Source organism: Girardinichthys multiradiatus, chromosome 12 (genome assembly GCF_021462225.1).
Source record: "Girardinichthys multiradiatus isolate DD_20200921_A chromosome 12, DD_fGirMul_XY1, whole genome shotgun sequence".
Taxonomy (NCBI): domain Eukaryota; kingdom Metazoa; phylum Chordata; class Actinopteri; order Cyprinodontiformes; family Goodeidae; genus Girardinichthys; species Girardinichthys multiradiatus.
The window spans coordinates 6,798,718-6,822,669 of record NC_061805.1 but is presented as its reverse complement, the minus strand read 5'-3'; the positions used below and the strand labels follow the sequence as shown (position 1 = coordinate 6,822,669).

The window sequence follows — 23,952 nt, the reverse complement described above, 5'->3', positions numbered from 1 at the left end:
GCAGTCATTTCTGCCAAAGGATTCCCGACCAAGTATTGAGTGCATAACTGTACATGATTATTTGAAGGTTGACGTTTTTTGTATTAAAAACACTTTTCTTTTATTGGTCGGATGAAATATGCAAATTTTGTGAGATAGGAATTTTGGGTTTTCATGAGCTGTATGCCACAATCATCCGTATTAAGACAATAAAAGACCTGAATTATTTCAGTTAGTGTGCAATGAATCTAAAATATATGAATGTTAAATTTTCATCATTACATTATGGAAAATAATGAACTTTATCACAATATGCTAATATTTTGAGAAGGACCTGTGCATGGTGGAAAACTAACACTACACCCAATACACACCATCCCCAAAGTGAAACATAATGTTCAGAAGTAACAAGGAAGCTGGTCTGAGTTGATAGAAAAATGGATGGAAGTACATACAGGTCAATCCTGGAAGAAAAACTGGCTGCAAATGATTTGAGATTAGGGTAGAGGTTCACCTTTCAGCAGGACAAAAACATACAGCCAGAGCTACGGTGGAATGGAAGATAAATTATTTTAGATATCCATGCATTAAAATGGCCCAGTCAAAGTCCAACCCTAAATTCAATAGAGAATCTGTGGCAAAGCTTGCAAATGGATGTTCAGAGATACTCTCTGTCTAATCTGACAAAGTTTAAGATAGTCTGCAGATTGCTTTCAGATCATCTGCAGTGGATATGTTTTTAGGACTGCGCCTTCTAATTTTGCCAATTTTTCTAACGTTTTTAACGCATGGTACGCACAATAAGCTTTGGGTAAAATAAATGGACAGAAAATAACTGTAATTCTATCACAACTATAAAGAAAAGAAAAGTAAGAAATCGGAGGTGCTCTTAAACTTTTGCACACCACCAGTACGAAATAAAAACACTGCTGCAAAGCATTATTTTTTATTTTTTTGTAGATTTCAGTTGTTTTGTAAAAACATATGTTCAATTCTTTTTTTCATGTCACGCCTTTACAAATGTTGGGCCTGAAATATTTATGAAGATGCTGTCGGTGGTGCTGATGTGAGACCGTTCTTTAGGAAAGCTCTGCCATCTAGTGGTTGTCTAGGAAAGGTGCCTCCAGGAACAGAAGTACTTGTTTCTACACGAGCCACAAAAACAGTTGCGTCTTCAGTGCAGTTTGCTAACACTGCTTTTTTCTGTTTTGGTAAGTTTAGTTCTCTTTCTTTTGTCTTATTGAAATTATATGTATACGCATACAATGTTTATTTATCCAAATAGCTCTAGGGATAAAATTAGTGTTTAAATTGTACTTGGTGCTGCTTAGCGGAACTGAAGCTTTAGCTTACCGACAGATGCTAACCTGCGAATGTCCTTCGAAACATAAAGTTAATGTAATCACTTTGATAACTAGTCAACTTTGTATTCGAAGTCTTAATTATTGAAAAGCCACTCTTAATCATGCCATACATAATATAGATCCTCACGTAAGATGACATAGATGACCAATTATCGCCCTGATGCATTTCTAATGTAACTATACCTATTTTGTGCTGTTTTTGTGATGATCTGCTGCCTCGTCTTCTCCAGCAAATGGACTGACATCAGCCAGCACAGATGTTGCTGAAAGATCTCCCCAGAGAGGCCCTGATGCGGCCCTTGTCCAGGAATGAAGTGATTGGCATGTTGGTGAGGCTGAGCATCTTTGGTGCTGCGACATACTACAGCATAAAATGGGTGGTGGAAGCGATGGACCCCACCTCTAAACAGAAAAATCAAGCCAAAAGAAGGGTATGTTAATCATATGGTGCCAGACACACTTCTCCCATGCAGGTTTAAGATGTGTAAAACGCCTAAAGATAAATACATTTTTATTAAAGTTGTATAACCTCACATTTTTTTAAATCAATAATTTAGGTGCATTTATGCAGTGGGGGAAAATCTCATATTAATTCAATTCAGTTTATTCATATAGCACCAATTCACAACACATGTTGTTTCAAGGCACTTTACAAAACAAAGGTCTATTCAGTTGAATCATACAGACAGATTACAACTCAAGTAAATACATTTCAATTGATCCTAGGTATCACTCAATGCAGTCAAGTTCATTTTATTATTCAAACTGCTTAAAAAGTTTCAATTGTGGCACCAGTGATTTTTGTCAAGATCATGGGATATTTTACCCTACTGAATAAGTGCACTTAAATTAACCCTTGTGTGGTGTTCATATTGTTTTCACTCAGCCAATGTTTCTGGGTCTGATGGACCCATTGCATTTTGTGATTTTTAATGCCTCACAATCAAACACTTAATTAAAATTATGATATGAGTGGAAACAAATTCACAATTAATTTACATTAATTGTATCATGTTTCCTTCAGTAAATAATGAAAATGAGTCCCACAGACCCGAACACCACACAAGGGTTAAATGTTGGATTATTCAAATGTTTTTTATGCTACTGCCATAAAAGGTGAATTTATTGGAAGACTTTTTGCACATCTTTGCCAAGGGCTCCAATAAATGTAGCCATCACTGTCAGTACATCGGTTTGTAACTGTTAAAGATGTGACTCGCATATCTCAACTCCAGGCAGAAGAGCTGATGAGGAGAATAGGTGTTGAGGGGGTCAAACTGACAGAGTATGAGATGAACATTGCATCTCATTTAGTTGATCCCCAAACTATTAAGGTACCATCATCCTTCTGTTTCCATAACATGGAGATTATTAAAAGCCGTACATTAATCTACCTCTTTGGATTATTGTACTTTCACTGATTCTACTTTCTTGTAGGTGTCTTGGAGAGATATTGCAGGTCTGGATGAGATTATTAATGAGCTGCAAGACACAGTGATACTACCCTTTCAGAAAAGACACCTTCTTCCTGACTCTAAACTTTTTCAGCCTCCTAAAGGTACCTGAGTATATCATTTACATAATTTTAGTTTAAGTGAATTTAAGTATATTTTAATATGTATATAACATGCTATACTGAAGCCAGATGTAATGAGTTTTATTATTTATTTTATCCTCAGTTTGCATGCAAAGGATAAAAATCTTATCCTAAATATTCTAAACCTTAATATAGTAATAAACAACCATTTTCTATGTGAAGATTTAAAACTGCAGTGAAGTTCTGAACAAAGACATTGCTCTTTCGGCATATTTGTTATTTGGTCAGGCTGCATGTCCTAGTTGCTGCATGAAAGTCCTTTGTAGATGTAGATCTCAACTGGCCAGGTCGCCTGTTCTGAAGATTTGCATCTGATGTAGACTATTTACCTGCATAAATTTAGTTTTCACAATAGATAGTCAACAGAACAGCTACTCTCCTGATTTTACTTCCAAAACATTTCTGGTCACTCAGCTCAGACTAGTCAAGCAGTTACACCGAAAAAAAAACCTTAACGTTTTCTCAGTTCTCACCCCTGCCAGGATTTTAGGTGTCCAAAATAATAGGAACAAAGTTATTTCAATTTTTGCAGGAGCTGTTTATTCTGAATAAAAATGTTTCTTAGCATGCAATCATTAAGAGATAAAACAAACTGGAAATCAGAGGTTCATATCGTTTATTTCAACATGATATTCAGATACCACAATACCAATTGTACTGAGTCAGCCGGTTTGATAACATATAACGAGATTTATCCATTTGACATTGTGAATATAGTTCATTAATTAGAGAGGGGGAATTTACTGTGTGGAGTTATTTTACTGTTTGGCCCACAGCTTTACGCCGAGCCTCAGGACGACTCAAGCTCAAAATTTAGCCCTAGTTCAATCCTTACTATCTGATTTATCTTTTGTTGTTTACAGGTGTTTTATTGTTTGGTCCTCCGGGATGTGGGAAGACTATGATTGCCAAGGCAACAGCCAAAGCCTCAGGGTGCAAGTTTATCAATCTTCAGGCATCCACACTGACTGATATGTGGTACGGGGAGTCCCAGAAACTGACCGCCGCTGTTTTCTCTTTAGCTGTCAAAATTCAGCCTTGTATTATCTTTATTGATGAAATCGGTGAGTTGCTGTGGGTTGATCGCTGAGAATGACGTCTTATACGACTGTATTCACTTTAGAATTAATTTCATTGAGACCTCCAGAGCTAAAGACGAAAATCAAACAATCCCTTTGAGAATTTCTTTCCTATTTTTCTAGAAAAAATCTCAAGTATATTTTAATAATTCTGTATAACATGCTTAAGGTTTTGTAGTGTGACAGTCTTGTCACAAGATTTGTCTCTCATATTTTAGAGTCATTTCTAAGAAACCGCTCCAGTCTGGATCATGAGGCCACAGCCATGATGAAGGCCCAGTTCATGAGCCTGTGGGATGGGCTTGACACCTCTCCAACCACCCAGGTAAAGTTAGACGTGCTTCTCCTTAAATTGTAAAGCACCTTCATTATTAAAGATATCTGTACATGAGCAAGTGGGATTTTGTGAATTTGTAGGTGATGGTGATGGGAGCCACAAACAGGCCACAGGATCTGGATCCTGCAATTCTGCGAAGGATGCCTGCCACTTTTCACGTCGGCCTGCCCGTAAGATGTGTGCACACATGCTGAGGCTGATGATTACAATTAATAGGTTCACAAAACCAAATTCAGGAAGAGTTGGGTTTCCACCTTGTTAAAAATAAATGTATTTGAACAGAATAATCTTCTGTTTATGGTTTACAAAGACAAAGCTCCACAGTGGCTTACAAAGATATTAACCCCTCTTGACCCTTTGCGACGTTACAAGCATCAACATCTTTTTTATCAGGGTTTAAGGTTATGGACCAACACAGGAAGTGCAAATGTGGAAGGAAAAGAATTTCTGGTTTTGAAAATGTTTTACAAAAAAAATCTGAAAAGTGCAGTCTGCACTTGTTTTCATCCACTTACAGAGGCAATACTTTGTAGAAACACATTGGCTTTTTTTACAGCAAAAAGTTATGCGTGTTGTGTCTTTGGCAGTTTTGCATACTCGGCAAATGGAGAACCTAGCAACAGATTCTCAATTGTATTTAGGTCTGGACTTTGCCTGGGGTGTTTTGGCACATAAATATGCTCCTACCTGAGCTGCGGATCTCTGCATCTCCTCCAGAGTTACCATGAGCCCCCTGGCTGTTTCCCTGCTTAATGCTCTTTTTGCCTGACCCATCAGTTTCAAATGTACTTTTGCATTTTGCAGAGATTTAGTTGTTTAATTCTTATGCTACAAAATTCCATATACAACCCATGACTAACATTGTATTTCTGTCTTTGCAGAACACAAGGCAAAGACAAGACATCCTCCAGCTGATTTTAGCAGGAGAAAATGTAAGATGTGGTATCTTCTGTATTTGTTTCCCTTAGACAACACAATTCAACATGCCAGTCTCTTGAGTCACTATAAAAATAAATCATATCAGGCCTTAGCCTTCTGTTTTGATTGACAGACCATAATACAGCCTAAAGATGAGTGCGTGAAAAATTGTTTGTATTTGTCGCTGTCCTTGTTTTCTGCATAGCTGAGTAACGCCATACATCTAGAAGAGATTGCTGAGAAGACCGAAGGATACTCTGGCAGTGATCTCCGTGAGCTTTGCCGCGACGCTGCCATGTACCGGGTCAGGGATTATGTCCGCAAAGAACATATGAGGCAGATTGCACAGCAGCTGCAGGACTACCAGGAGGAGGAAAGGTAGGTCTCACACCCCAGTGTTTCCCCTAACATTATCCAAGGAGGGGGTGCTCCCCCTGCCAACAGGGCCACCCGCACACTCAAGAAAATCATGACATGTAGTAAATCATTAAATGACTGTACGTGTTCACATTTGAACACGTACATACCAATTTATTGCAGCAGGAGAGGAACTTTATTGTTCCCAACTTATGGCGGAGGAACACGCCTATTTAAGTCTTCATGTGAGGCTGTGGCGTGCAGACGCACACACAGGGAGCAGGGAGGGGGAGAACACAGAAAAACATCAGTGTTCCCCTGGTAGTTTTACTGGAGGGGTCCGGACCCCCTTTCTCCGACAGTCACATTGTTTCAAGTGGAGAGGAGAGGAAAAGAGAAATAAACCATCATGGTTTATAGCCTTGTATGGAAGCTTGTGTGGGCCAAAACTACCTGCTGTTTAATGTGTTTCAGGCATGCAGGTCAAATAAAGCACCTCAGTACATCACTCCCAAGACCTAAATCCTATGGCAAACACTCCACCCTGTACAAAACATGTGACAATGACACATTCCAGCAGGCCAATTATTCCTTTCAGGTATCTGAAGTATCAGGATTCTTATGTGTGGTTAATATTCTTAAGAATTTAAATTCTAAATAGAGAAGTTAAAAAAAAAAGCCTGAAATTTGTTTTGATTCTTTATTTTGTGTTGCAGTAATGCATTTTGATTTTATAGCAAAATATGCTGCAGGAGAATTGGTTTCTTGAAAAAGCCATGACATCATGGAGGTTTGACTAACTGCAGAGCTAAAAAGAACAGAAATGAGCAGCTAACATCTTTGTAATTTCTCTGTCCTTGACCCACATGGGTCCATGCACAATCTCCCGCTGTCGGATAACAGAGATTCGTGGCTTCATTTTATTCTTGACGGTAATGTTCCAGTTACATTGCCAATGACAGTACTAGTTTGCACCAATCCCTTCACCACAGAGCGCTTTGAGAACTCACATCAGTAAACATCAGGATTTGCAGAAAGACTTAGACTGAAGAAAATTTCAGTCCCTACTGCTACTGGCAAATCTGCAGATGACAGAAATGTAAATACTTATTGTTGTGTCTTATTAGTTGTGGTTTCGTTTTCAGGTGTATGAAGTGCTAGGCCAGATACAGCTAATTAGCATAAAAGCTCATTTCAGCTCATTCTGAAAGGAGAATGGGTGAACTGAGGAGGTGAAATATCATTATCTGAGAATGATTTTGTGCGAAAAATGTAATTAACATGTTTTGTATAGCTCATAAGTCCTATCCCAAATGTTTAAAATGAAGTATAATAGGTCACCTTTAAACAGAGCCAAAATGATGCTTTGCCTTAGTAAAAACCTTTTTTTTTTGCGTTGCAGTTAAATCAGGTTTAATTGAATGCAAAAGTTAAATGCGTATGCATGTGTAATGTACAGGGTTATCAGTACTGTAAAGTGATGGAATAAAGGAAAATAATTTATCAGAACAAGACGATTCATTTAAATAGTAAATATGAAAATGTGTTATTTTGTTTTTAAAATCAGTATTTAACGTAAGTGTTAAGTCACAGTATTAAAAGATATTCATGCAAAAAATAAGTAAGGCACAAATTATGTAAAATTTGCTTCTCAAAAGCTGTGAAGAAAATACAAATAGTCTGCAGCATTTTAAAAATGTGCTCCGTTGCATGAAGCGTCCAGTAGAGGGCACTTTGAGCATTCGTTAGCAACACTGCCTTGTTCAGCTGCTTCCAGTGAAGCAGCCACTTATTTGAAGCACTTATTTGAAAATGGCTCTAAAAAATTTTAGAAGAAGCTGCTGTTGTCTCTGCGTGAAGCCATCTTCACCACTTGGACAGAAAACAGTCACATCAAGTCTGTCTAAAGAACTCTTTACAGTTATCAATACTGCTGGACTATTCAATCCTGAGTCCCTTTTTTGTTAAAACCAAACCCTGGCTTTAGGGTTTTATTAATCTATGGTCTTCAACTTTTTATCAACATATAACACCCTGTTTAAGTTTAAATACAGTTTTGAGGTTCCTCCATTGTGCCGTGTAGAAAACATCTGCGGTGGATCTTTTTGCTAGTTGGGATACATAAACTGAACTTGACTGCAGTGTTTTATAAGTAGGATCTAATGGACTGTATATAACCTGTATGACTGGATTGAACTGTACATTTCTAAATATAAATTGAATCTAAGACATTTGTTGAGAATTTGCATTATATCTATAAACTGTATTTAACTGAACTGAATAAATTGACCACTCTATTGCAACCCAGTGACATGAAATGCAAATACTTTTAAAACTTTTTTTCTGAGGTTTAAGATTTTGATGAGCAGCAAATATTATTGATTGTATTATTAGTGGTCCCTAGAACAGGAAGACCTAAAGCCAGGAAGACAACATTTTTTAACTGTAAGTTCATTGGAAAGCAAGAACAAAAATAATTTATGAGGTTTTGTTATTGCTATTTGTATGCAGTATTTAAAGGATGGTCTTTAAGGATTTCAGTTCAGTAGTTGACCTGAGATAAACTCATCAATGGGCTTTGTTTCTGTGGTTTCCCTGAACGATACCTTTGTTATACACACTGCTCAAAAAAATAAAGGGAACACTTAAACAACACAATATAACTCCAAGTAAATCAAACTTCTGTGAAATCAAACTGTCCACTTAGGAAGCAACACTGATTGACAATCAATTTCACAGCTGTTGTGTAAATGGACTAGACAACAGGGGGAAATATTTGGCGATTAGCAAGACACACACAATAAAGGAGTGGTTCTGCAGGTGGGGACCACAGACCACTTCTCAGTACCTATGCTGTCTGGCTGATGTTTTGGTCACTTTTGAATGTTGGTGGTGCTTTCACACTCGTGGTAGCATGAGACGGACTCTACAACCCACACAAGTGGCTCAGGTAGTGCAGCTCATCCAGGATGACATCAATGCGAGCTGTGGCAAGAATGTTTGCTGTGTCTGTCAGCGTAGTGTCCAGAGCCTGGAGGCGCTACCAGGAGACAGGCCAGTACACCAGGAGACGTGGAGGAGGCTGTAGGAGGTCAACAACCCAGCAGCAGGACCACTACCTCCACCTTTGTGCAAGGAGGAACAGGAGGAGCACTGCCAGAGCCCTGCAAAATGACATCCAGCAGGCCACAAATGTGCATGTGTCTGCACAAACGGTTAGAAACCGACTCCATGAGGATGGTATGAGGGCCTGACGTCCACAAATGGGGGTTGTGGTCACAGCCCAACACCGTGCAGGACACTTGGCATTTGCCAGAGAAGACCAGGATTGGCAAATTCGCCACTGGCGCCCTGTGCTCTTCACAGATGAAAGCAGGTTCACACTGAGCACATGTGACAGACGTGACAGAGTCTGGAGACACCGTGGAGAACGATCTGCTGCCTGCAACATCCTTCAGCATGACTGGTTTGGCAGTGGGTCGGTAATGGTGTGGGGTGGCATTTCTTTGGAGAACCGCACGGCCCTCCATGTGCTCGCCAGAGGTAGCCTGACTACCATTAGGTACCGAGATGAGATCCTCAGACCCCTTGTGAGACCATATGCTGGTGGGGTTGGCCCTGGGTTTCTCCTAATGCAGGACAATGCTAGACCTCATGTGGCTGGAGTGTGTCAGCAGTTCCTGCAAGATGAAGACATTGAAGCTATGGACTGGCCCGCCCGTTCCCCAGACCTGAATCCGATTGAGCACATCTGGGACATCATGTCTCGCTCCATCCACAAACGTCACGTTGCACCACAGACTGTCCAGGAGTTGGCGGATGCTTTAGTCCAGGTCTGGGAGGAGATCCCTCAGGAGACCATCCGCCGTCTCATCAGGAGCATGCCCAGGTGTTGTAGGGAGGTCATAGAGGTACGTGGAGCCACACACAATACTGAGCCTCATTCTGACTTGTTTTAAGGACATTACATCAAAATGGGATCAGCCTGTAGTGTGTTTTTCCACTTAATTTTGTGTGTGACTCCAAATCCAGGCCTCTATTGGTTAATAAATTTGATTTCCATTGATGATTTTTGTGTGATTTTGTTGTCAGCACATTCAGCTTTGTACAGAACAAAGTATTCAATGAGAATATTTCATTCATTCAGATCTAGGATGTGTTATTTGAGTGTTCCCTTTATTTTTTTGAGCAGTGTATATAATGTTACAAATTAAATTTAGACTTATTCAACCAAAGATTGATGAATAAAATGATTTGCTGCTGTTTTGTTTTTGCATTTGCCGTGTCATAACTTTTAAAGTTTACACATAAAGGCCACCAGTTATCGAAAAAACATATTTCATTATTTTCTGATACTGACAATATATTTTGTTTAAAGTTTAATATGTATAACAGAACTGTTCTTGATCACCAAGTTCAGTTATGTGTCTATGACACCATTCAGAATTGGCACTAAATCATAAAGGTCGATCTGACCAAATTTGAAAACAGGTGTGAATCCATCCGGTTTTTTTTGTGTGGTTTTTTTGCATTTGTTTACCAGCTGTGTCTGCATTCTCTAAACCAAGTCGGGCTTGTTTCAAGTGCACGTTAGATTCGTCCAGAGCTGCACCTTGATACTGATCCTGTTTGTGATCTTCATGGACAGCATCTCTAGGGAGTAGTCGGGGAGAGGAGAGTGTCTGGTTTAGGAACCTCAGAGTCTCATCTCTGCCTTTTGTGACTCTTTGCTGTTAGCTTCTTTAGCTCGCGACCTTCAGCGTGCACTGGAGCTGTTAGCAGCCGAGTGTGAAACGGCTGGGAATCAGCTCCTCTAAGTCTGAGGCCATGTTTCTTGACCGAAAAACGGTGGACTGCTTCCTGTAGGATGGCGGCAGTCTCTATCTCATGCAGAGCAGTTTATTTAGATGTCTTGTTCATGAGTAATGGTGGGATGGAGTGGGAGATGGACAGACAGATTGGGGCTTCACCTGCAGTAATGTCTGACTAAGAACCTTCTTGGGTACCTCCCTTTTAGAGAGTTTTCAGGCTCATCCAAGTGGGAGGAGACCTTGGGGAAGACCCAGAATTCGCTGGAAAGACTATAGAATCCTTTTGGCCTAGGAACACCTTGGTATACCCCCGGGAAGAGCTGGAGTGTATCACCAGGGGGAAGTATGTCTGCGTTTCCTGGATTCGTTACCTTCAACCCGATCTTGGATAAGCGTAGGCAACAGATGGATTAACAGTCCTCAGACATTATGAAGGACCATCATGGGGTAAATCTGCCCAAGCAGCAGCGTTATTACCTGCACCTCTCATATTTTTCTTTAAGCATCATTGTTAAAATCGGACATTGCGGGACTGATTACTGTCAATACAGGCCACTAGTGCCATAAATATTTATTTTTTTTAAACTATCCTTAAACAGTGTTTAGTTGTGCAAAGATATACCTAGAGCCTCTGTAGGGCGTAGTGTGGATGCGTGAGAGTGGTACTATGGTATCTGTACTGTGACATATTTTCAAATCAAGATTGTACCCGCTGTAGTCACCGTGTTTTAAGATGTCTTAATTATATAACCCGAATATGAGCTCTAAATCTATGTCGGATGTTCATTTTTTCACAGCACTGCATGTGCAGTAAAGGTGTGTTGAGCATCTCATGGCTGCCAGAGAGGCATCAGGTGTTCTTGCTGCTGTTTACTGTTGTCACAATGCTAAAATCTCAAATTTGGTACCAATATTAAGAAATATACTTGATACCATTTTCGATACTGTAGAAACCATTTTTGAAAGCCCAGGATTATTTCTGTACAAGATCAACAATTACATATTCATTGTCTTAACTAGGGCAAAGTCAATAAGTCATATACTGCACCAATTTAGAAACAATTATTTAAAAGGTGTTGCTTCCCCGCTTAGCAAAACAGCAGACAAAATAACACGTACTAGAAGTGTTAATATACTATATGCAACTATGCATCTTGGATGCAGTTAATTAGGAAATAAGGAAACAAACTTGTTTACAGCTTGAACCTGTCTAAGCAAAGTCTTTTTACATTATCAACACGATCTGGTCCATGCAAATGTGTTCAGCAGCCCTGTTTATTTTATTTTGCATATTCTTTTAGTCATCAACCAACGTAAGCAGGGTAGGTTGCCATGGTTTCTGACTAGTTTGTGCTCAAATTGTCAGCTTCAGTCTGGGTCCTCTATTTGATTACTTGTACTTGTTTTATTATTAGCCACATTAGCCATTAATTCCTTCACAGCTCAACAGAAGTAACAGAGGGGATGCTGATCATTTCTTCTATTCACCATTTTGTACCTGTTGGACTATCTATCAAAGCACCAAAAACACAGAGTAGCATTCTCCTCTAGCAATTTAACTCGTGTCAGTAAGATGCCATTCTTCATATGTTGTTGTTTCGGAGACAAGAGATGTCTGATGGAGAGTGGCCTGAAGTAAAGGAATAAAATGTTAAACTACGCTTCCTGTGTGGATAGAGTTTAAATACAGCTGAAATTTTTATTATTGGGTTTACTGTTTTTTTTTAGACTGATTAAGACTGGGGCTAGATGATCTCAGCATATCTGAAACTCTTCAACAAAGACAGCCAGCACATCTCTGTCAGAGAAACTGTTTGCCTAATCTACTGTTTCCCTTTCCGCTGCACTGAGGGGAAAGGCAGAATACACGTTTGTGTTAAGCATTAAGATCCTTGTAAAAAAGAGAAGAAAAACAACCATGGGTTTGTAAAGTTGTAAACCCTATTGATCAACAGGCTTCATCTATTCTGCACAAAGCCAGTTTTTGTTTTCATTAAGATTTTCATTAATACTCCATTAACAATTTGAGTTTGACTCCCTGCAAACACAACATCACACAGTTCAGTAAGTCATTAAGCCAGATGGATCTGGTGGTCTTCACAATTTTGTGTAACCCATTCCTGAGCTGTTGCTAAGCGACCACTGAAAAGCATTATTGCTGGAGAAATAACTATTTTTCCACACATAAAAATGTCCATTATGACAGCAAGAAGCATGTCATAATGAGCTTTCACAGAAAACGACAAATGCTCTGCATACAGATGCAGTTCTAATGTCGTTTTTTAACAATAATGTAATTCCCATAAGTCATAATGACACTTTCACAATAATTAACTTTCCCATTTACAAGATAGTTTGCCATTTTAACAGAAATATTAAAAACTAGAACATTTACTACCCATGAAATTAAAATGAAAAACTGGAAACTTGAGAAGAAGAACAACATCTTGTAAAGAAACCCATAAGAATTAATGTTTGCAGTTTGCAAAACTGAAATATGGTGGTGGCAGCATCATGCTGTGGGGATTCTTCAGTAAAGACAAGGTAGCTGGTCAGAGCTGATGGGAAGATGGATGTATCTAAATACGGGACAATCCTGGAGATAAACCTGTTAGACTTAGGACTGATTTGAAGCATCACCTTCCAGCATGACAACAAACCTAAACATGCAATGAGAGCTGCAATATAAATGATTATAGTAAAGCAAGTTCTTGTGCTAAAATGGCCTAGTTAAAGTCCAGACCTAAAGCTATTCTAAATCTGTAGCAAGACTTTGAAAAATGTTGTTCAGAGACACACTTTGAAAGGTATTTTGCAAAGAGGAATAAGCACAAATTTCAGGTTCTAGATATGCAAAGCTGGAGGACATAAATACCCTAAAAGGCTTGCAGCAAAAATTTTTCTACAAAGTATTGACTCCGATAGGCGATTGCATATGGATGCCACATTCTTCCGATTTTTTTATTTATTTTTTTGTTAAAAATTTTTAAACTACGTATGACATTCCTTTAACTTCTCAGTTTTGTGTTGGTTTGTGTTGGGCTTTCACAAAAAAATCTCTATTAGATACATCGAAGTTTGTGGTAGTAATGTGACAAACTGTGAAAAGGTTAAAGAAGTACAAATACTTTGCAACGGTCTTTAGTTGTGCTTTGAGAAAGAATTATATATTCCAAATTCAAATTAAGTATTAATTATCATAAATTTTGATTAGTGGACTTGAATCATGCAACACCAAGTACCCAAGGATTTCTGGCTTTCCATTAAAAAACGTTTCCAATAAAAACAGATGTATATACCTGATGTATATTATATGGTATGCAGAGTATATAACTTATTAGGCCTCTGTCAGACCTCAGACTTCTTACTTCCTTCATTCCAGGCCTGTTGACGAAGATCGGTTACGGCCGGTGACGCAGCTGGACCTTCTCTTTGGCCTCGACAAGATGAAGGAATCCAAGCAGGCCACATCTACCGTCTTACCCAGTGTAGCAGAGGTTCCCCTGGACTGAGTGCCACTGTTAGGAAAACTCTATTCACCTTTTTATTAGCTGTATGTTCCAACATAAAAGCAGACCAGTTAAGGAAGGTGCCTTTGGAAAGGCTTGTTAGAATTCTCCAGGGCATGGTAACATTCAGCATATCCCCCTACATGTAACCAGGTGAAATATATGAGAACTGTGCAACACTGGCTGTTAGCTTAATGCATGAGAGAACTGTTAATCACTATTTGTTTAGGAGCTCAAAGAAATGATCAGCAACAATTTATATAAGGTCAAATGACATTAACTGTCCTGAGAGTTCATCTGAAACAGAGCAGCTTATAAACACATGACCTGAGGGCACAATGGCCTTCTGAGCAGAGTACTAACCTGCTCTTTTTAATCTCTTTCTAAATCAGCCTTAAGCATCATGAAATAAAGGAATCGGTTAAAGTCTTACACATTGTATTATTTTAAACAGTTTATGACAATTATTCTTTAGTACTAGTATTTACACATAAGATCTAAATTTGACTCCATTTACAATACCTACCACTTTCTTTCAACAAACTCTCCACCCCTTAACTGGACTCTTTATATCTTTATTTATTATTGTTCCATCTATGTTAATGCCTCCCAAATTGTCGGGTGCATCCCCACAATATATGTCTATCAGAATGTCCGACTCAAACTCGCGATGTGTGCTTTTACTTTTATTTGGCATTTTGAGTTACCATGGACTCTCAAAATAAGACCTGAACAAACTCTACAAAATAAAAGCTTTCATATTTTGCGCAGCACATCATTGCAGCATTGGACTTAACAATACTGCTGGCACTCAACCAGTGCTGGAAATGAGACTAAGTTGGCCTTTTAAGATAAAGCTTACTGCAACTTTCAAAATAAAAGCCTTAGATTTCCATAGCTACTATCTAAATTGTTATCTGATAAAAGAGTACACAGTGATTTCAGCATAGGATAAAGGTTGCAGATGACTAATGGACCCATACCAAAGTGAAACTATGCTGGACATTCAAAATAAGACCTAGACCTAAACCTCTACAAAATAAATGCCTTCATATTTAACAGAGCAATTCATTGCAGAATTAGGGCATATAGTAGTGCTTGAACTCAATCTGTGATGGAAATGGTTTTACTTTATCCCTTTAAAATAAAGCTTACTGATATTTTCAAAAATAAAAACCTGAACACCCCATAGTTTGTTTTTGCATTTGAAACCTATAATGGAATATAATGTGATTTTAGCATAGTGCTTACACTTAGGACGTAATCTTATATTAGCCTAATGCAACTGTTGAAACAAGACCATGTCTTGGCCTTCCATAATCATCCCTGAGAGCATCTTAATTCAGATTCAGAAACACAGGTGGATGATGGATTTCATATATGCCATATATTAACAGACTGCTAAATCAGATTAACACAGACACAGATGTTCATATACAGGTGACCTCTGACCCACGCAAGATGGTGTAACAGACGCAAGGACTTTCATGTCATTTGAAGCCTTATCTGCGGCCATCTGGTCAGTGTGTAAAATGGATCTGCTGTGGGTGTCATGCAGCTGTTTCTCTGGCACCCACTGAGCACGCTGGGCCATGTTCATCATTCCCCCATGTGGTGGCGATGTAGATTCACTATTCTGTTACTGAGGCAGCTGTTATTTTATTTAAAGCCATGTTATTGCACTATGGGAAATAAATGAGATGCTGTCTTGTTTCTCCCTTATTTGTTTATCCAGTGATCTTGAGACATCTGTTGTCCTTCATTAAAGAACCTCAGGTGACAGTTAATGGTCAGAATGATGCCATGTGAGCCACTGCTCCTCGTGAACTTAACTCAAATTTCAAAAACTCGGTGCAATATCACTGATGAGGTCCTTCATCAGTTACGCAGTGTAGACACTCCCCATTATTTACACAGAGATCATACGTTAGATATTTTGTGAAAATGTATTCAATGTGAAATATTAAATATGTTCTGTAAATCATATTTATTAAATTTTATTGAAAAACATTTATACTTGTTCTGTCATTGTAGCCTGTTTCCTTATTATATGTTGTAACTTCAATAAAACTACAATGTTTAATTTTTTTAATTGTTATTGCACAAAATGTTCCCAAAACATTTGTATCATTTATATGAAAAAATATTATTTATAATTTGTCTTTTAAGTCTTTTTGTTCATACTACATAAGGCAACTGTGTGTGTAAACTTAAAGAAAGCCACTAAAACCATTTAACTACAGGTACATCTCAAAAGGGTAAAATATAAAAAGGTTAAATATTTTTTGTCTCACATATATAAATTTATTACACATTGCCTTTGTTTCTTGTAATTTTAATGATTATGGCTTACAGATAATGAAAACTCAAAATTCAATGTCCTAGAAAATTTTAATAATACATAGGATCAATGAAAAGGGAAAGATTAAACAGACGTGTCTTTTCATATAACAGTAAAGAGTATTTTGGGCCACTTAGCAGCAGTCTAGTTTCTGGATTAGGAGTGGTTTCACAGGAGGAATGTGACATTTGTAGCCCATGTTTAGGGTTCATCTGTGCATAGTGGCTTTTGGTGTTCTGAATGGATTTTGCTTGACAATTCCCTTAAGGTTGTGGTTATCCCTGTTGCTGGTGCACTTTCCCCTATCACACTTTTTTCTTCCACTCAACTTTATGCATATGCTTGCATACAGCATTCTGTGAACAACCAGCTTCTTTAGCAATGACCTTTTCTGGCTTTCCCTCCTTGTACAGGGTGTCAACAGTCTTCCCCATGATCGTGTGGTCTACTGACCCAGACTGAGAGACCATTTAGTGGTTCAGGAACCCTTTGCAGTTGTTTTACTTTTTTTAGCAGATTAAGGTGTGACACCATAAGTTTTCAATATTTCACTTTTTATTATTATGATATTCTAATTTCTGAGATTTCAAATTTGAGGTTTTTATAAAGGCTTGAAATTTGACTTTAAACACTTTGTTCATTAAAAAGAAAAAGCCTTCAAACATCTCTGGAGACAGCAATCAGTGAGGAGTGCACCAAGCTTTCCTCATCCTGATATAAACTGGATCATGGCTGTAAGATGATTGTCTAAACTGAATATAGTGGCAGATATTTACATTTTGGGGCATTTAATGAATAAGGATTTACTTATTGTGTTTGACTTTTCTGTTTTTAACCTGCCAATAACTGATGACAGTTCTGATGAACTAATTAAAATTAAAACCTGACATAACAACTTAAAATAATTATTATTAATGCAGTTTTTATCTTTTTGCATAATGTAACTGTTGGTAATACTAGTGTGGTGTGGCACCTGTAATCCCTGTGTTAATTTTATATGCAACTTTCTTAACAAGAAAGGAATGCAGTTTGTGTTATTTTCATTCATTTTTGGTAAGCAGAGGAAAGTTACTTTTTTTGGAGTCAGACATCTTCTAAACTGTTTATAAATTCTTCAGCTACTGCAGTCAGTTTCTGCTCCCTTGAGGAATGCATTAATAAGCTATAGTTGGCCCTGATCAGATCCTTTTCCACCATTCAGCAGCTGTTTGTTGCAGTTCAGTGATTGCTTCACAAAAGAAGTGCATATTCAATAAGTACATTTCTCACTTACTGACAGCCAGAAAGATCCGAGGTTTCTGATAGATGTCTGGCTATGCTCATCAGTATGAAGTAAAGGCATTTTACTGTAAGTTGAATGTGAAAAATCTGGCAGGATTTATAGAAAGTACAAATGGTTAGAATAATATTCTGGGTTCAAGTTACCCTGGGTCACTTTCCAACATCGGGCTACATTAGTCTGTTAATCTCGAATCCAGTGGTTATTATTAGGTTACACCATAACTAGGTCTGATGTCATTCATATCAAAGTTTTATAAATGCTGTGGATGTTAACTAAAACCTAAGAGATTAGTAATCATTCAATCATTCCAAGAAAGGGATTCTGTGGATTTCTGACAGACATAACCATTGTTTAGGACAAACCTGAACCATGGTCAGGAAAAACCCAAAACAATATTCTAACCCTCAACACCATGAGACTGGCAGTTATTTGTTTAAAGGTTTTTTGAGGTATTATTGGCCTTTGTTCATTAGTAGCTAGACAAGAAGAAGGGTAGAGAGAGAAGGGGAATACATGCTATGAGCCAGGTATCGAATCGGGGAAAACTGTGTTGACAACTGTAGCCCCTGCATATGGTGCTCCTGCTCTACCACTGAGACATGTGGTGCCGGGAGACTGGCCGTTTTTGTCTGAATTAAATATCTGAATCAGTTCCAAAAGCCCAAAATTTGGTTTAATAAGCACAACTTTATAAATATAAAAAATTTAAAACTGTCAAAGAAGTCTTAACACAATGCAGCTATATATATATATATTTATTATTTGAGCCTTTACTGTTAAGCAGATTCTCTTGTTAAAATTCACAGAACAGATTCACTTTTAAGCACATTTTCTTTATCATTCAAATTTATTTTACAGTTGACAATAACATCTGGTATATCTTTATCAAAAGGGTGCACACCAGTGCCTCTTTTCCTCAGCTTCTGTGCCAACATTAAAAACATAATGTTCACTATATGTTTGTTTCTTTATGTTTGCTTCCTTTGTTTCTAATGCAAGACTGAACCACTGGCATCTTAAAATACCCCTAGAAATATTCAGGATATTAATTCAGCTCTCTGACTGTATGGTGAAATACAGCATCCAGTGGATTCTGATCAATTATGTTTTATAATAGGGGACAGGACAAAAAGAATCATCTTATTGATAACAGTTGTTTGCCTTATAATAAAAAATCCTAATTACTGTAAGTATATAAAACTGTTGAACTAAGCGTAGGTTTATTCTGCATAACAACTTTTGACAGTTGACTGATTCAAATATGAGACAAATACAAACTCCACTGGGACTCAGATCGGTGAGGCCATTCCTCCCAATCACGCCTCTCCAGGTGTCACTGTCGTTTCCCACGTGAGCGTTGAAGTCCCCCAGCAGAATAATGGAATCCCCGGGAGGGGCACTATCCAACAACCCCAACAGGGACACCAAGAAGGCCGGGTACTCCGCACTACTGGCCGGCCCGTTATCGGACTTCTGTGTTAGTCACGGATTGTCCATAATGAACACCATGTTCAAGCATAAGGTTGTCCATCAGTGCATCAGGACACCCTAGGCAGGAGGTCAATGATTGACTTTGTTGTCGTATTATCAGACCTTCCGCATGTTTTGGACACTAGGGTGAAGAGAGGGGCTGAGCTGTCCACTGATCACCACCTGGTGGTGAGTTGGATCCGCTGGAAGAGGAGAAAGCCGGACAGACTTGGCAGGCCCAGGCGGGATTCACTCGGCCAGGGAAGTTTTCAAATCCCACCTCCAGGAGAGCTTTGACCAGATTCTGGGGGATATTGGAGACTCCATCAACGACCGACGCCTCGCCAACGACCTGAACGAGTTCTACTGCCGCTTTGAAAGACAAAGGGACAGTCTTGCAACCATCCCCCATGACACCCCCCAACAGTTGCAGCCACAATCCACCACCCCCACCTCCCCAACCTCAAGAGGGGCCTTGGCACCTCCAACCCCCACCTTGAGGTTCCCCCCCACCAGCCCCCTACCCACGCCGAGGACGGCTCTTTCCATCCAGGAGAGGGACGTGTTCTCTCTCCTCTGCTCTTCTCCCTGTACACCAACAGCTGCACCTCCAGTCACCAGTCTGCCAAGCTTCTGAAGTTTGCGGACGACACCACCCTGATCGGACTCATCTCTGATGGTGACGAGTCCGCGTACAGATGGGAAGTGGACCATCTGTTGGACTGGTGCAGCCAGAACAACCTTGAGCTCAACGCTCTAAAGACAGTGGAGATGGTTGTGGACTTCAGGCAGAACCCAGCCCCACTTGCCCCCATCACCCTCTGTGACTCCACAATTGACACTGTGGAATCTTTCCGCTTCCTGGGAACCATCATCTCCCAGGATCTCAAGTGGGAGCCAAACATCAGCTCCCTCATCAAGAAAGCCCAGCAGAGGATGTTCTTCCTGCGGCAGCTGAAGAAATTAAACCTGCCAAAGACTATGATGGTGAACTTCTACACAGCCATCATTGAGTCCATCCTCACCTCCTCCATCACCATCTGGTACGCCGCTGCTACAGCCAAGGATAAGGGCAGGCTGCAGCGTGTCATTCGGTCTGCTGAGAAGGTGATTGGCTGCAGTCTACTGTCGCTCCAGGAACTGTACACCTCCAGGACCCTGAAGCGGGCAGGGAAGATTCTGGCTGATCCCTCCCACCCCGGTCACAGACTCTTTGAGACTCTCCCCTCTGGCAGGAGGCTGCGGTCCATCCGGACCAAAACCTCACGCCACAAGAACAGTTTTTTCCCATCTGCCACCAGCCTGGTTAACAAAGCCCGGAAACCACCTTGACATTCTCCCTTTCCCCCACACCCCCCCCCCCCCCCCCCCCCCCCTTTTTTTTTTTTTGCTGACAGGACACTTGTAACTTGTAACTCTATGCGTTACATTAACGCTCAGCTTGGACTCCTGCTTACTTGCACTGCCATACTTGCACAATGATCACCTGCACTGTTGTATTGCTCTTGCATCTTATACTGCTCTATATTTACTCTCACTCACTTAAAACTGTGCACATATATTTATATTATATTGTAGATATGTTTATACTGTTTAATTTGTACTGTATTGCACCAACTACGCCAAAACAAATTCCTTGTATGTCCAAAAACGTACTTGGCAATAAAGCTTTTCTGATTCTGATTCTGATTCTGACATAGAGTGCGAGTGGACAATGTTCTCCGCATCTATTGTCGATGCTGCTGCCCGTAGCTGTGGCCATAAGGTCTGCGGTGCCTGTCGCGGCGGCAATCCCTGAACCTCGTGGTGGACACCGGCAGTAAGGGACGCTGTCAAGATGAAGAATTCAATTCAATTCAATTCAAAAATACTTTATTAATCCCAAAGGGAAATTAAATGTTGTTATAGCTCATATTATGAAGGTTTCTTCAAAGAGCCATTGTAGATGCTGATGGCTGTGGGCAGGAAGGATCTCCTGTAGCGCTCCGTCTTACAGCAGATCTGAAGAAGCCTCAGACTGAAGACACTGTTGTTGTAAGACAGTCTCATGAAGAGGATGCTCAGGGTTCTCCATACTTTTCTTCATTTTATGAAGAATCCGTCTTTCCACAATGGAAAAGAGGTTCCAGAGGAGTCCCCGGAATAGAGCCAGCCTTCTTTATCAGCTTGTTGAGCTTTTTTAAGTCCCTGGCTCTGATGCTGCTTCCCCAGCAGATGATGGCAGAAGAGATCACACTTTCCACAACAGACATATAGAAGATATGCAGCATCTTGCTGCAAACACCAAAGGACCTAAGCTTCCTCAAGAAGTACACTCTGCTCTGTCCCTTCTTGTAGATGGCTTCACAGTTGCATCTCCACTCTAGTCTATTGTCCAGGTGAACACCGAGGTATTTATACTCCTCCACCACCTCCACTTCTTCTCCCATGATGGAAATAGTTTTTGACTTATTCCTGTTTCTCTTAAAATCTACAATCATCTCCTTTGTTTTGGTCACGTTCAAAATGAGATGATTGTTTCCACACCATGCCACAAAGCGGTCCACCACCGTCCTGTACTCAGCTTCTTGTCCATCTCTGATCCACCCCACAACTGCAGAATCATCTGAGTATTTCTGCAGATGACAGGAGTCTGTCTTGTACTGGAAGTCTGAGGTGTACAGAGTGAAAAGGAATGGTGAGAGTACAGTCCCCTGTGGTGCTCCTGTGCTGCGGACTACCTGGTTAGACTCACAACCCTTCAGTCTCACAAACTGTGGTCTGTTTGTCAGGTAGTCTTTGATCCAGGAGATTGTTGAGGTTTCCACCTGAGTCTTCTGGAGTTTCTGACAAAGCAAATCAGGTTGAAATGTATTAAATGCACAGGAGAAATCAAAGAACATGATCCTCACAGTGCTACTGGCTTTGTCCAGATGACAGTGGGTTTGTTGAAGCAGGTGTATGGTGGCATCTTCAACTCCAACTCCACAGCAATAAGCAAACTGAAGGGGGTCCTGATGGTTTACTGTTTGCTTACTCAGGTGGGCAAACAGGAGTCTCTCTAGGACCTTCATGATGTGAGATGTCAGGGCAACAGGTCTATAGTCATTGAGGACTGATGGGTGAGTTTTCTTTGGTACTGGAACAAGAGGGGAGGTCTTCCACAACACCGGAACCTTCTTCTGGGCCAGGCTAAGGTTGAAGAGGTGCTGCAGAATCCCACAGAGCTGCTCTGCACAGGCCTTCAGGACTCTAGGGCTAACATGATCTGGACCTGCAGCCTTATTCCGGTTCAGTCTCTCCAGTTGCATCTTCACTTGACTTCTTGAGACACACAGGTGGAAGGGGGAAGCAAAGGAAGCATCAGCATCTTCTGATATGGTTGAAGGCAAACATGTAGAAGCAGAAGGGTCTAGGGCTGAGGTGGAAGATAAAAATGTGAGGTGTTACTGGACAGCTGTGGGTCTTGTGGGTCAAAGGAAGGTGGAATGTCTGTTTGGCTGTGAGCAGGAGAGGAGGATGCGAAGCTTGTTTCTGAACTGAACCTATTGAAGAATGTGTTCAGTTCATTGGCTCTGTCCAGACCTTCATCGGTCTGATCATCCCTCTGCCTGAAGCCCGTGATCTTCTTCATCCCTGTCCACACATCTCTGATATTGTTTTGCTGGAGCTTGCTCTCCAGCTTCTTCTTGTACACCTCCTTGCTGTCTCTTATCTTGACTTTAAGTTGCTTCTGTATTCTCCTCAATAATTCTCTGTCTCCCTCTCTGAAGGCTCTTTTTTTCTTGTTAAGCAGGTCCTTCAGGTCACTGGTGATCCAAGGTTTGTTATTGGGGAAGCATCTCATGGTTCTGGTGGGGATGATGTTATCCACACAGAAGTTTATGTAGTTGGTTACACACTCAGTCATGGCATTGATGTCCTCTCCATGTGGCTGGCACAGTGCGTCCCAGTCAGTAGTCTTAAAGCAACCTTGCAGAGCTTCTTCAGCTTCCTGTCCTATCGGCTGTGGTTGGCATGTGGGACTCCTAAGGCGGCTGACGAGTACCGTGAGGCTAAGTGTGCCACTGCCCGGGCTGTGGCAGAGGCAAAAACCCGGGTCCGGGAGGAGTTCTGTGAGGCCACAGAGAAGGACTACCGGTTGGCCTTGAAGTGATTCTGGCAAACCGTCCGGCGCCTCAGGAGGGGGAAGCAGTGCTTCGCCAACAATGTTTACAGTGGGGGTGGGAGGCTGCTGACTTCGACTGGGGACATTATCGGGCGGTGGAAGGAGTACTTCGAGGATCTCCTCAATCCTGCCATCGCGCATTCCCTGGTGGAAACAGAAGCTGGGGACTCGGGGTTAGACTTTTTCATCACCCAGGCTGAAGTCACCGAGGTGGTTGAAAAGCTCCGTGGTGGCAGGGTTTCAGGGGTGGATGAGATCCGCCTTGAGTAACTCAAGTCTCTTGATGTTGTGGGACTGTCAGGATTGACATGCCTCTTCAACATTGCGTGGCGGACGGGGACAGTGCCTCTGGACTGGCATACTGGGGTGGTGGTCCCTCTTCATAAGAAGGATGACCGGAGAGTGTGTTCCAACTACGGGGGGATCACACTCCTCAGCCTCCCTGATAAGGCCTACGCCAAGGTATTGGAGAGGAAGGTCCGGCCGATAGTCTAACCTCGGCTTCAGGAGGAGCAGAGTGGTTTTCGTCCCGGCCATGGAACACTGGACCAGCTCTGTACCCTCTACAGGGTACTCGAGGGTTCATGGAAGTTTGCCCAACCGGTCCACATGTGTTTTGTGGACCTGGAGAAAGGATTCGACTGTGTCCCTCGTGGTGCCCTGTTGGGGGTGCTCCAGGAGTATGGAATCGGGGGCCCTTTATTAGGGACCATCCGGTCTCTGTACAAGCGGAGCAGGAGTTTGGTCCGCATTGCACTAAG

General features: G+C 40.7%; 1 protein-coding gene across 1 annotated transcript; it reads left to right on the top strand.

Annotated features, from left to right (window-relative positions):
• Positions 1 to 1,600: 1,600 nt before the first annotated feature.
• atad1a (ATPase family AAA domain containing 1a) lies at positions 1,601 to 15,961 on the top strand. The gene is made up of 9 exons (XM_047382532.1): positions 1,601 to 1,774; positions 2,579 to 2,677; positions 2,781 to 2,901; positions 3,804 to 4,004; positions 4,238 to 4,344; positions 4,437 to 4,526; positions 5,238 to 5,288; positions 5,480 to 5,652; positions 13,825 to 15,961. Exons 1-9 carry the CDS (start codon positions 1,601 to 1,603, stop codon positions 13,952 to 13,954), a joined length of 1,146 nt encoding a protein of 381 aa, XP_047238488.1. The 3' UTR covers positions 13,955 to 15,961.
• Positions 15,962 to 23,952: the final 7,991 nt, after the last annotated feature.

What these genes read in the sequence shown, in the direction of transcription:
- atad1a (XM_047382532.1), top strand. Translation starts at nt 1,601, where the DNA reads ATGTTGCTGAAAGATCTCCCCAGAGAGGCCCTGATGCGGCCCTTGTCC. An exon ending in AAAATCAAGCCAAAAGAAGG is followed by an intron (nt 1,775 to 2,578) that starts GTATGTTAATCA and finishes TCTCAACTCCAG; the next exon opens with GCAGAAGAGCTGATGAGGAG. An exon ending in ACTTTTTCAGCCTCCTAAAG is followed by an intron (nt 2,902 to 3,803) that starts GTACCTGAGTAT and finishes TGTTGTTTACAG; the next exon opens with GTGTTTTATTGTTTGGTCCT.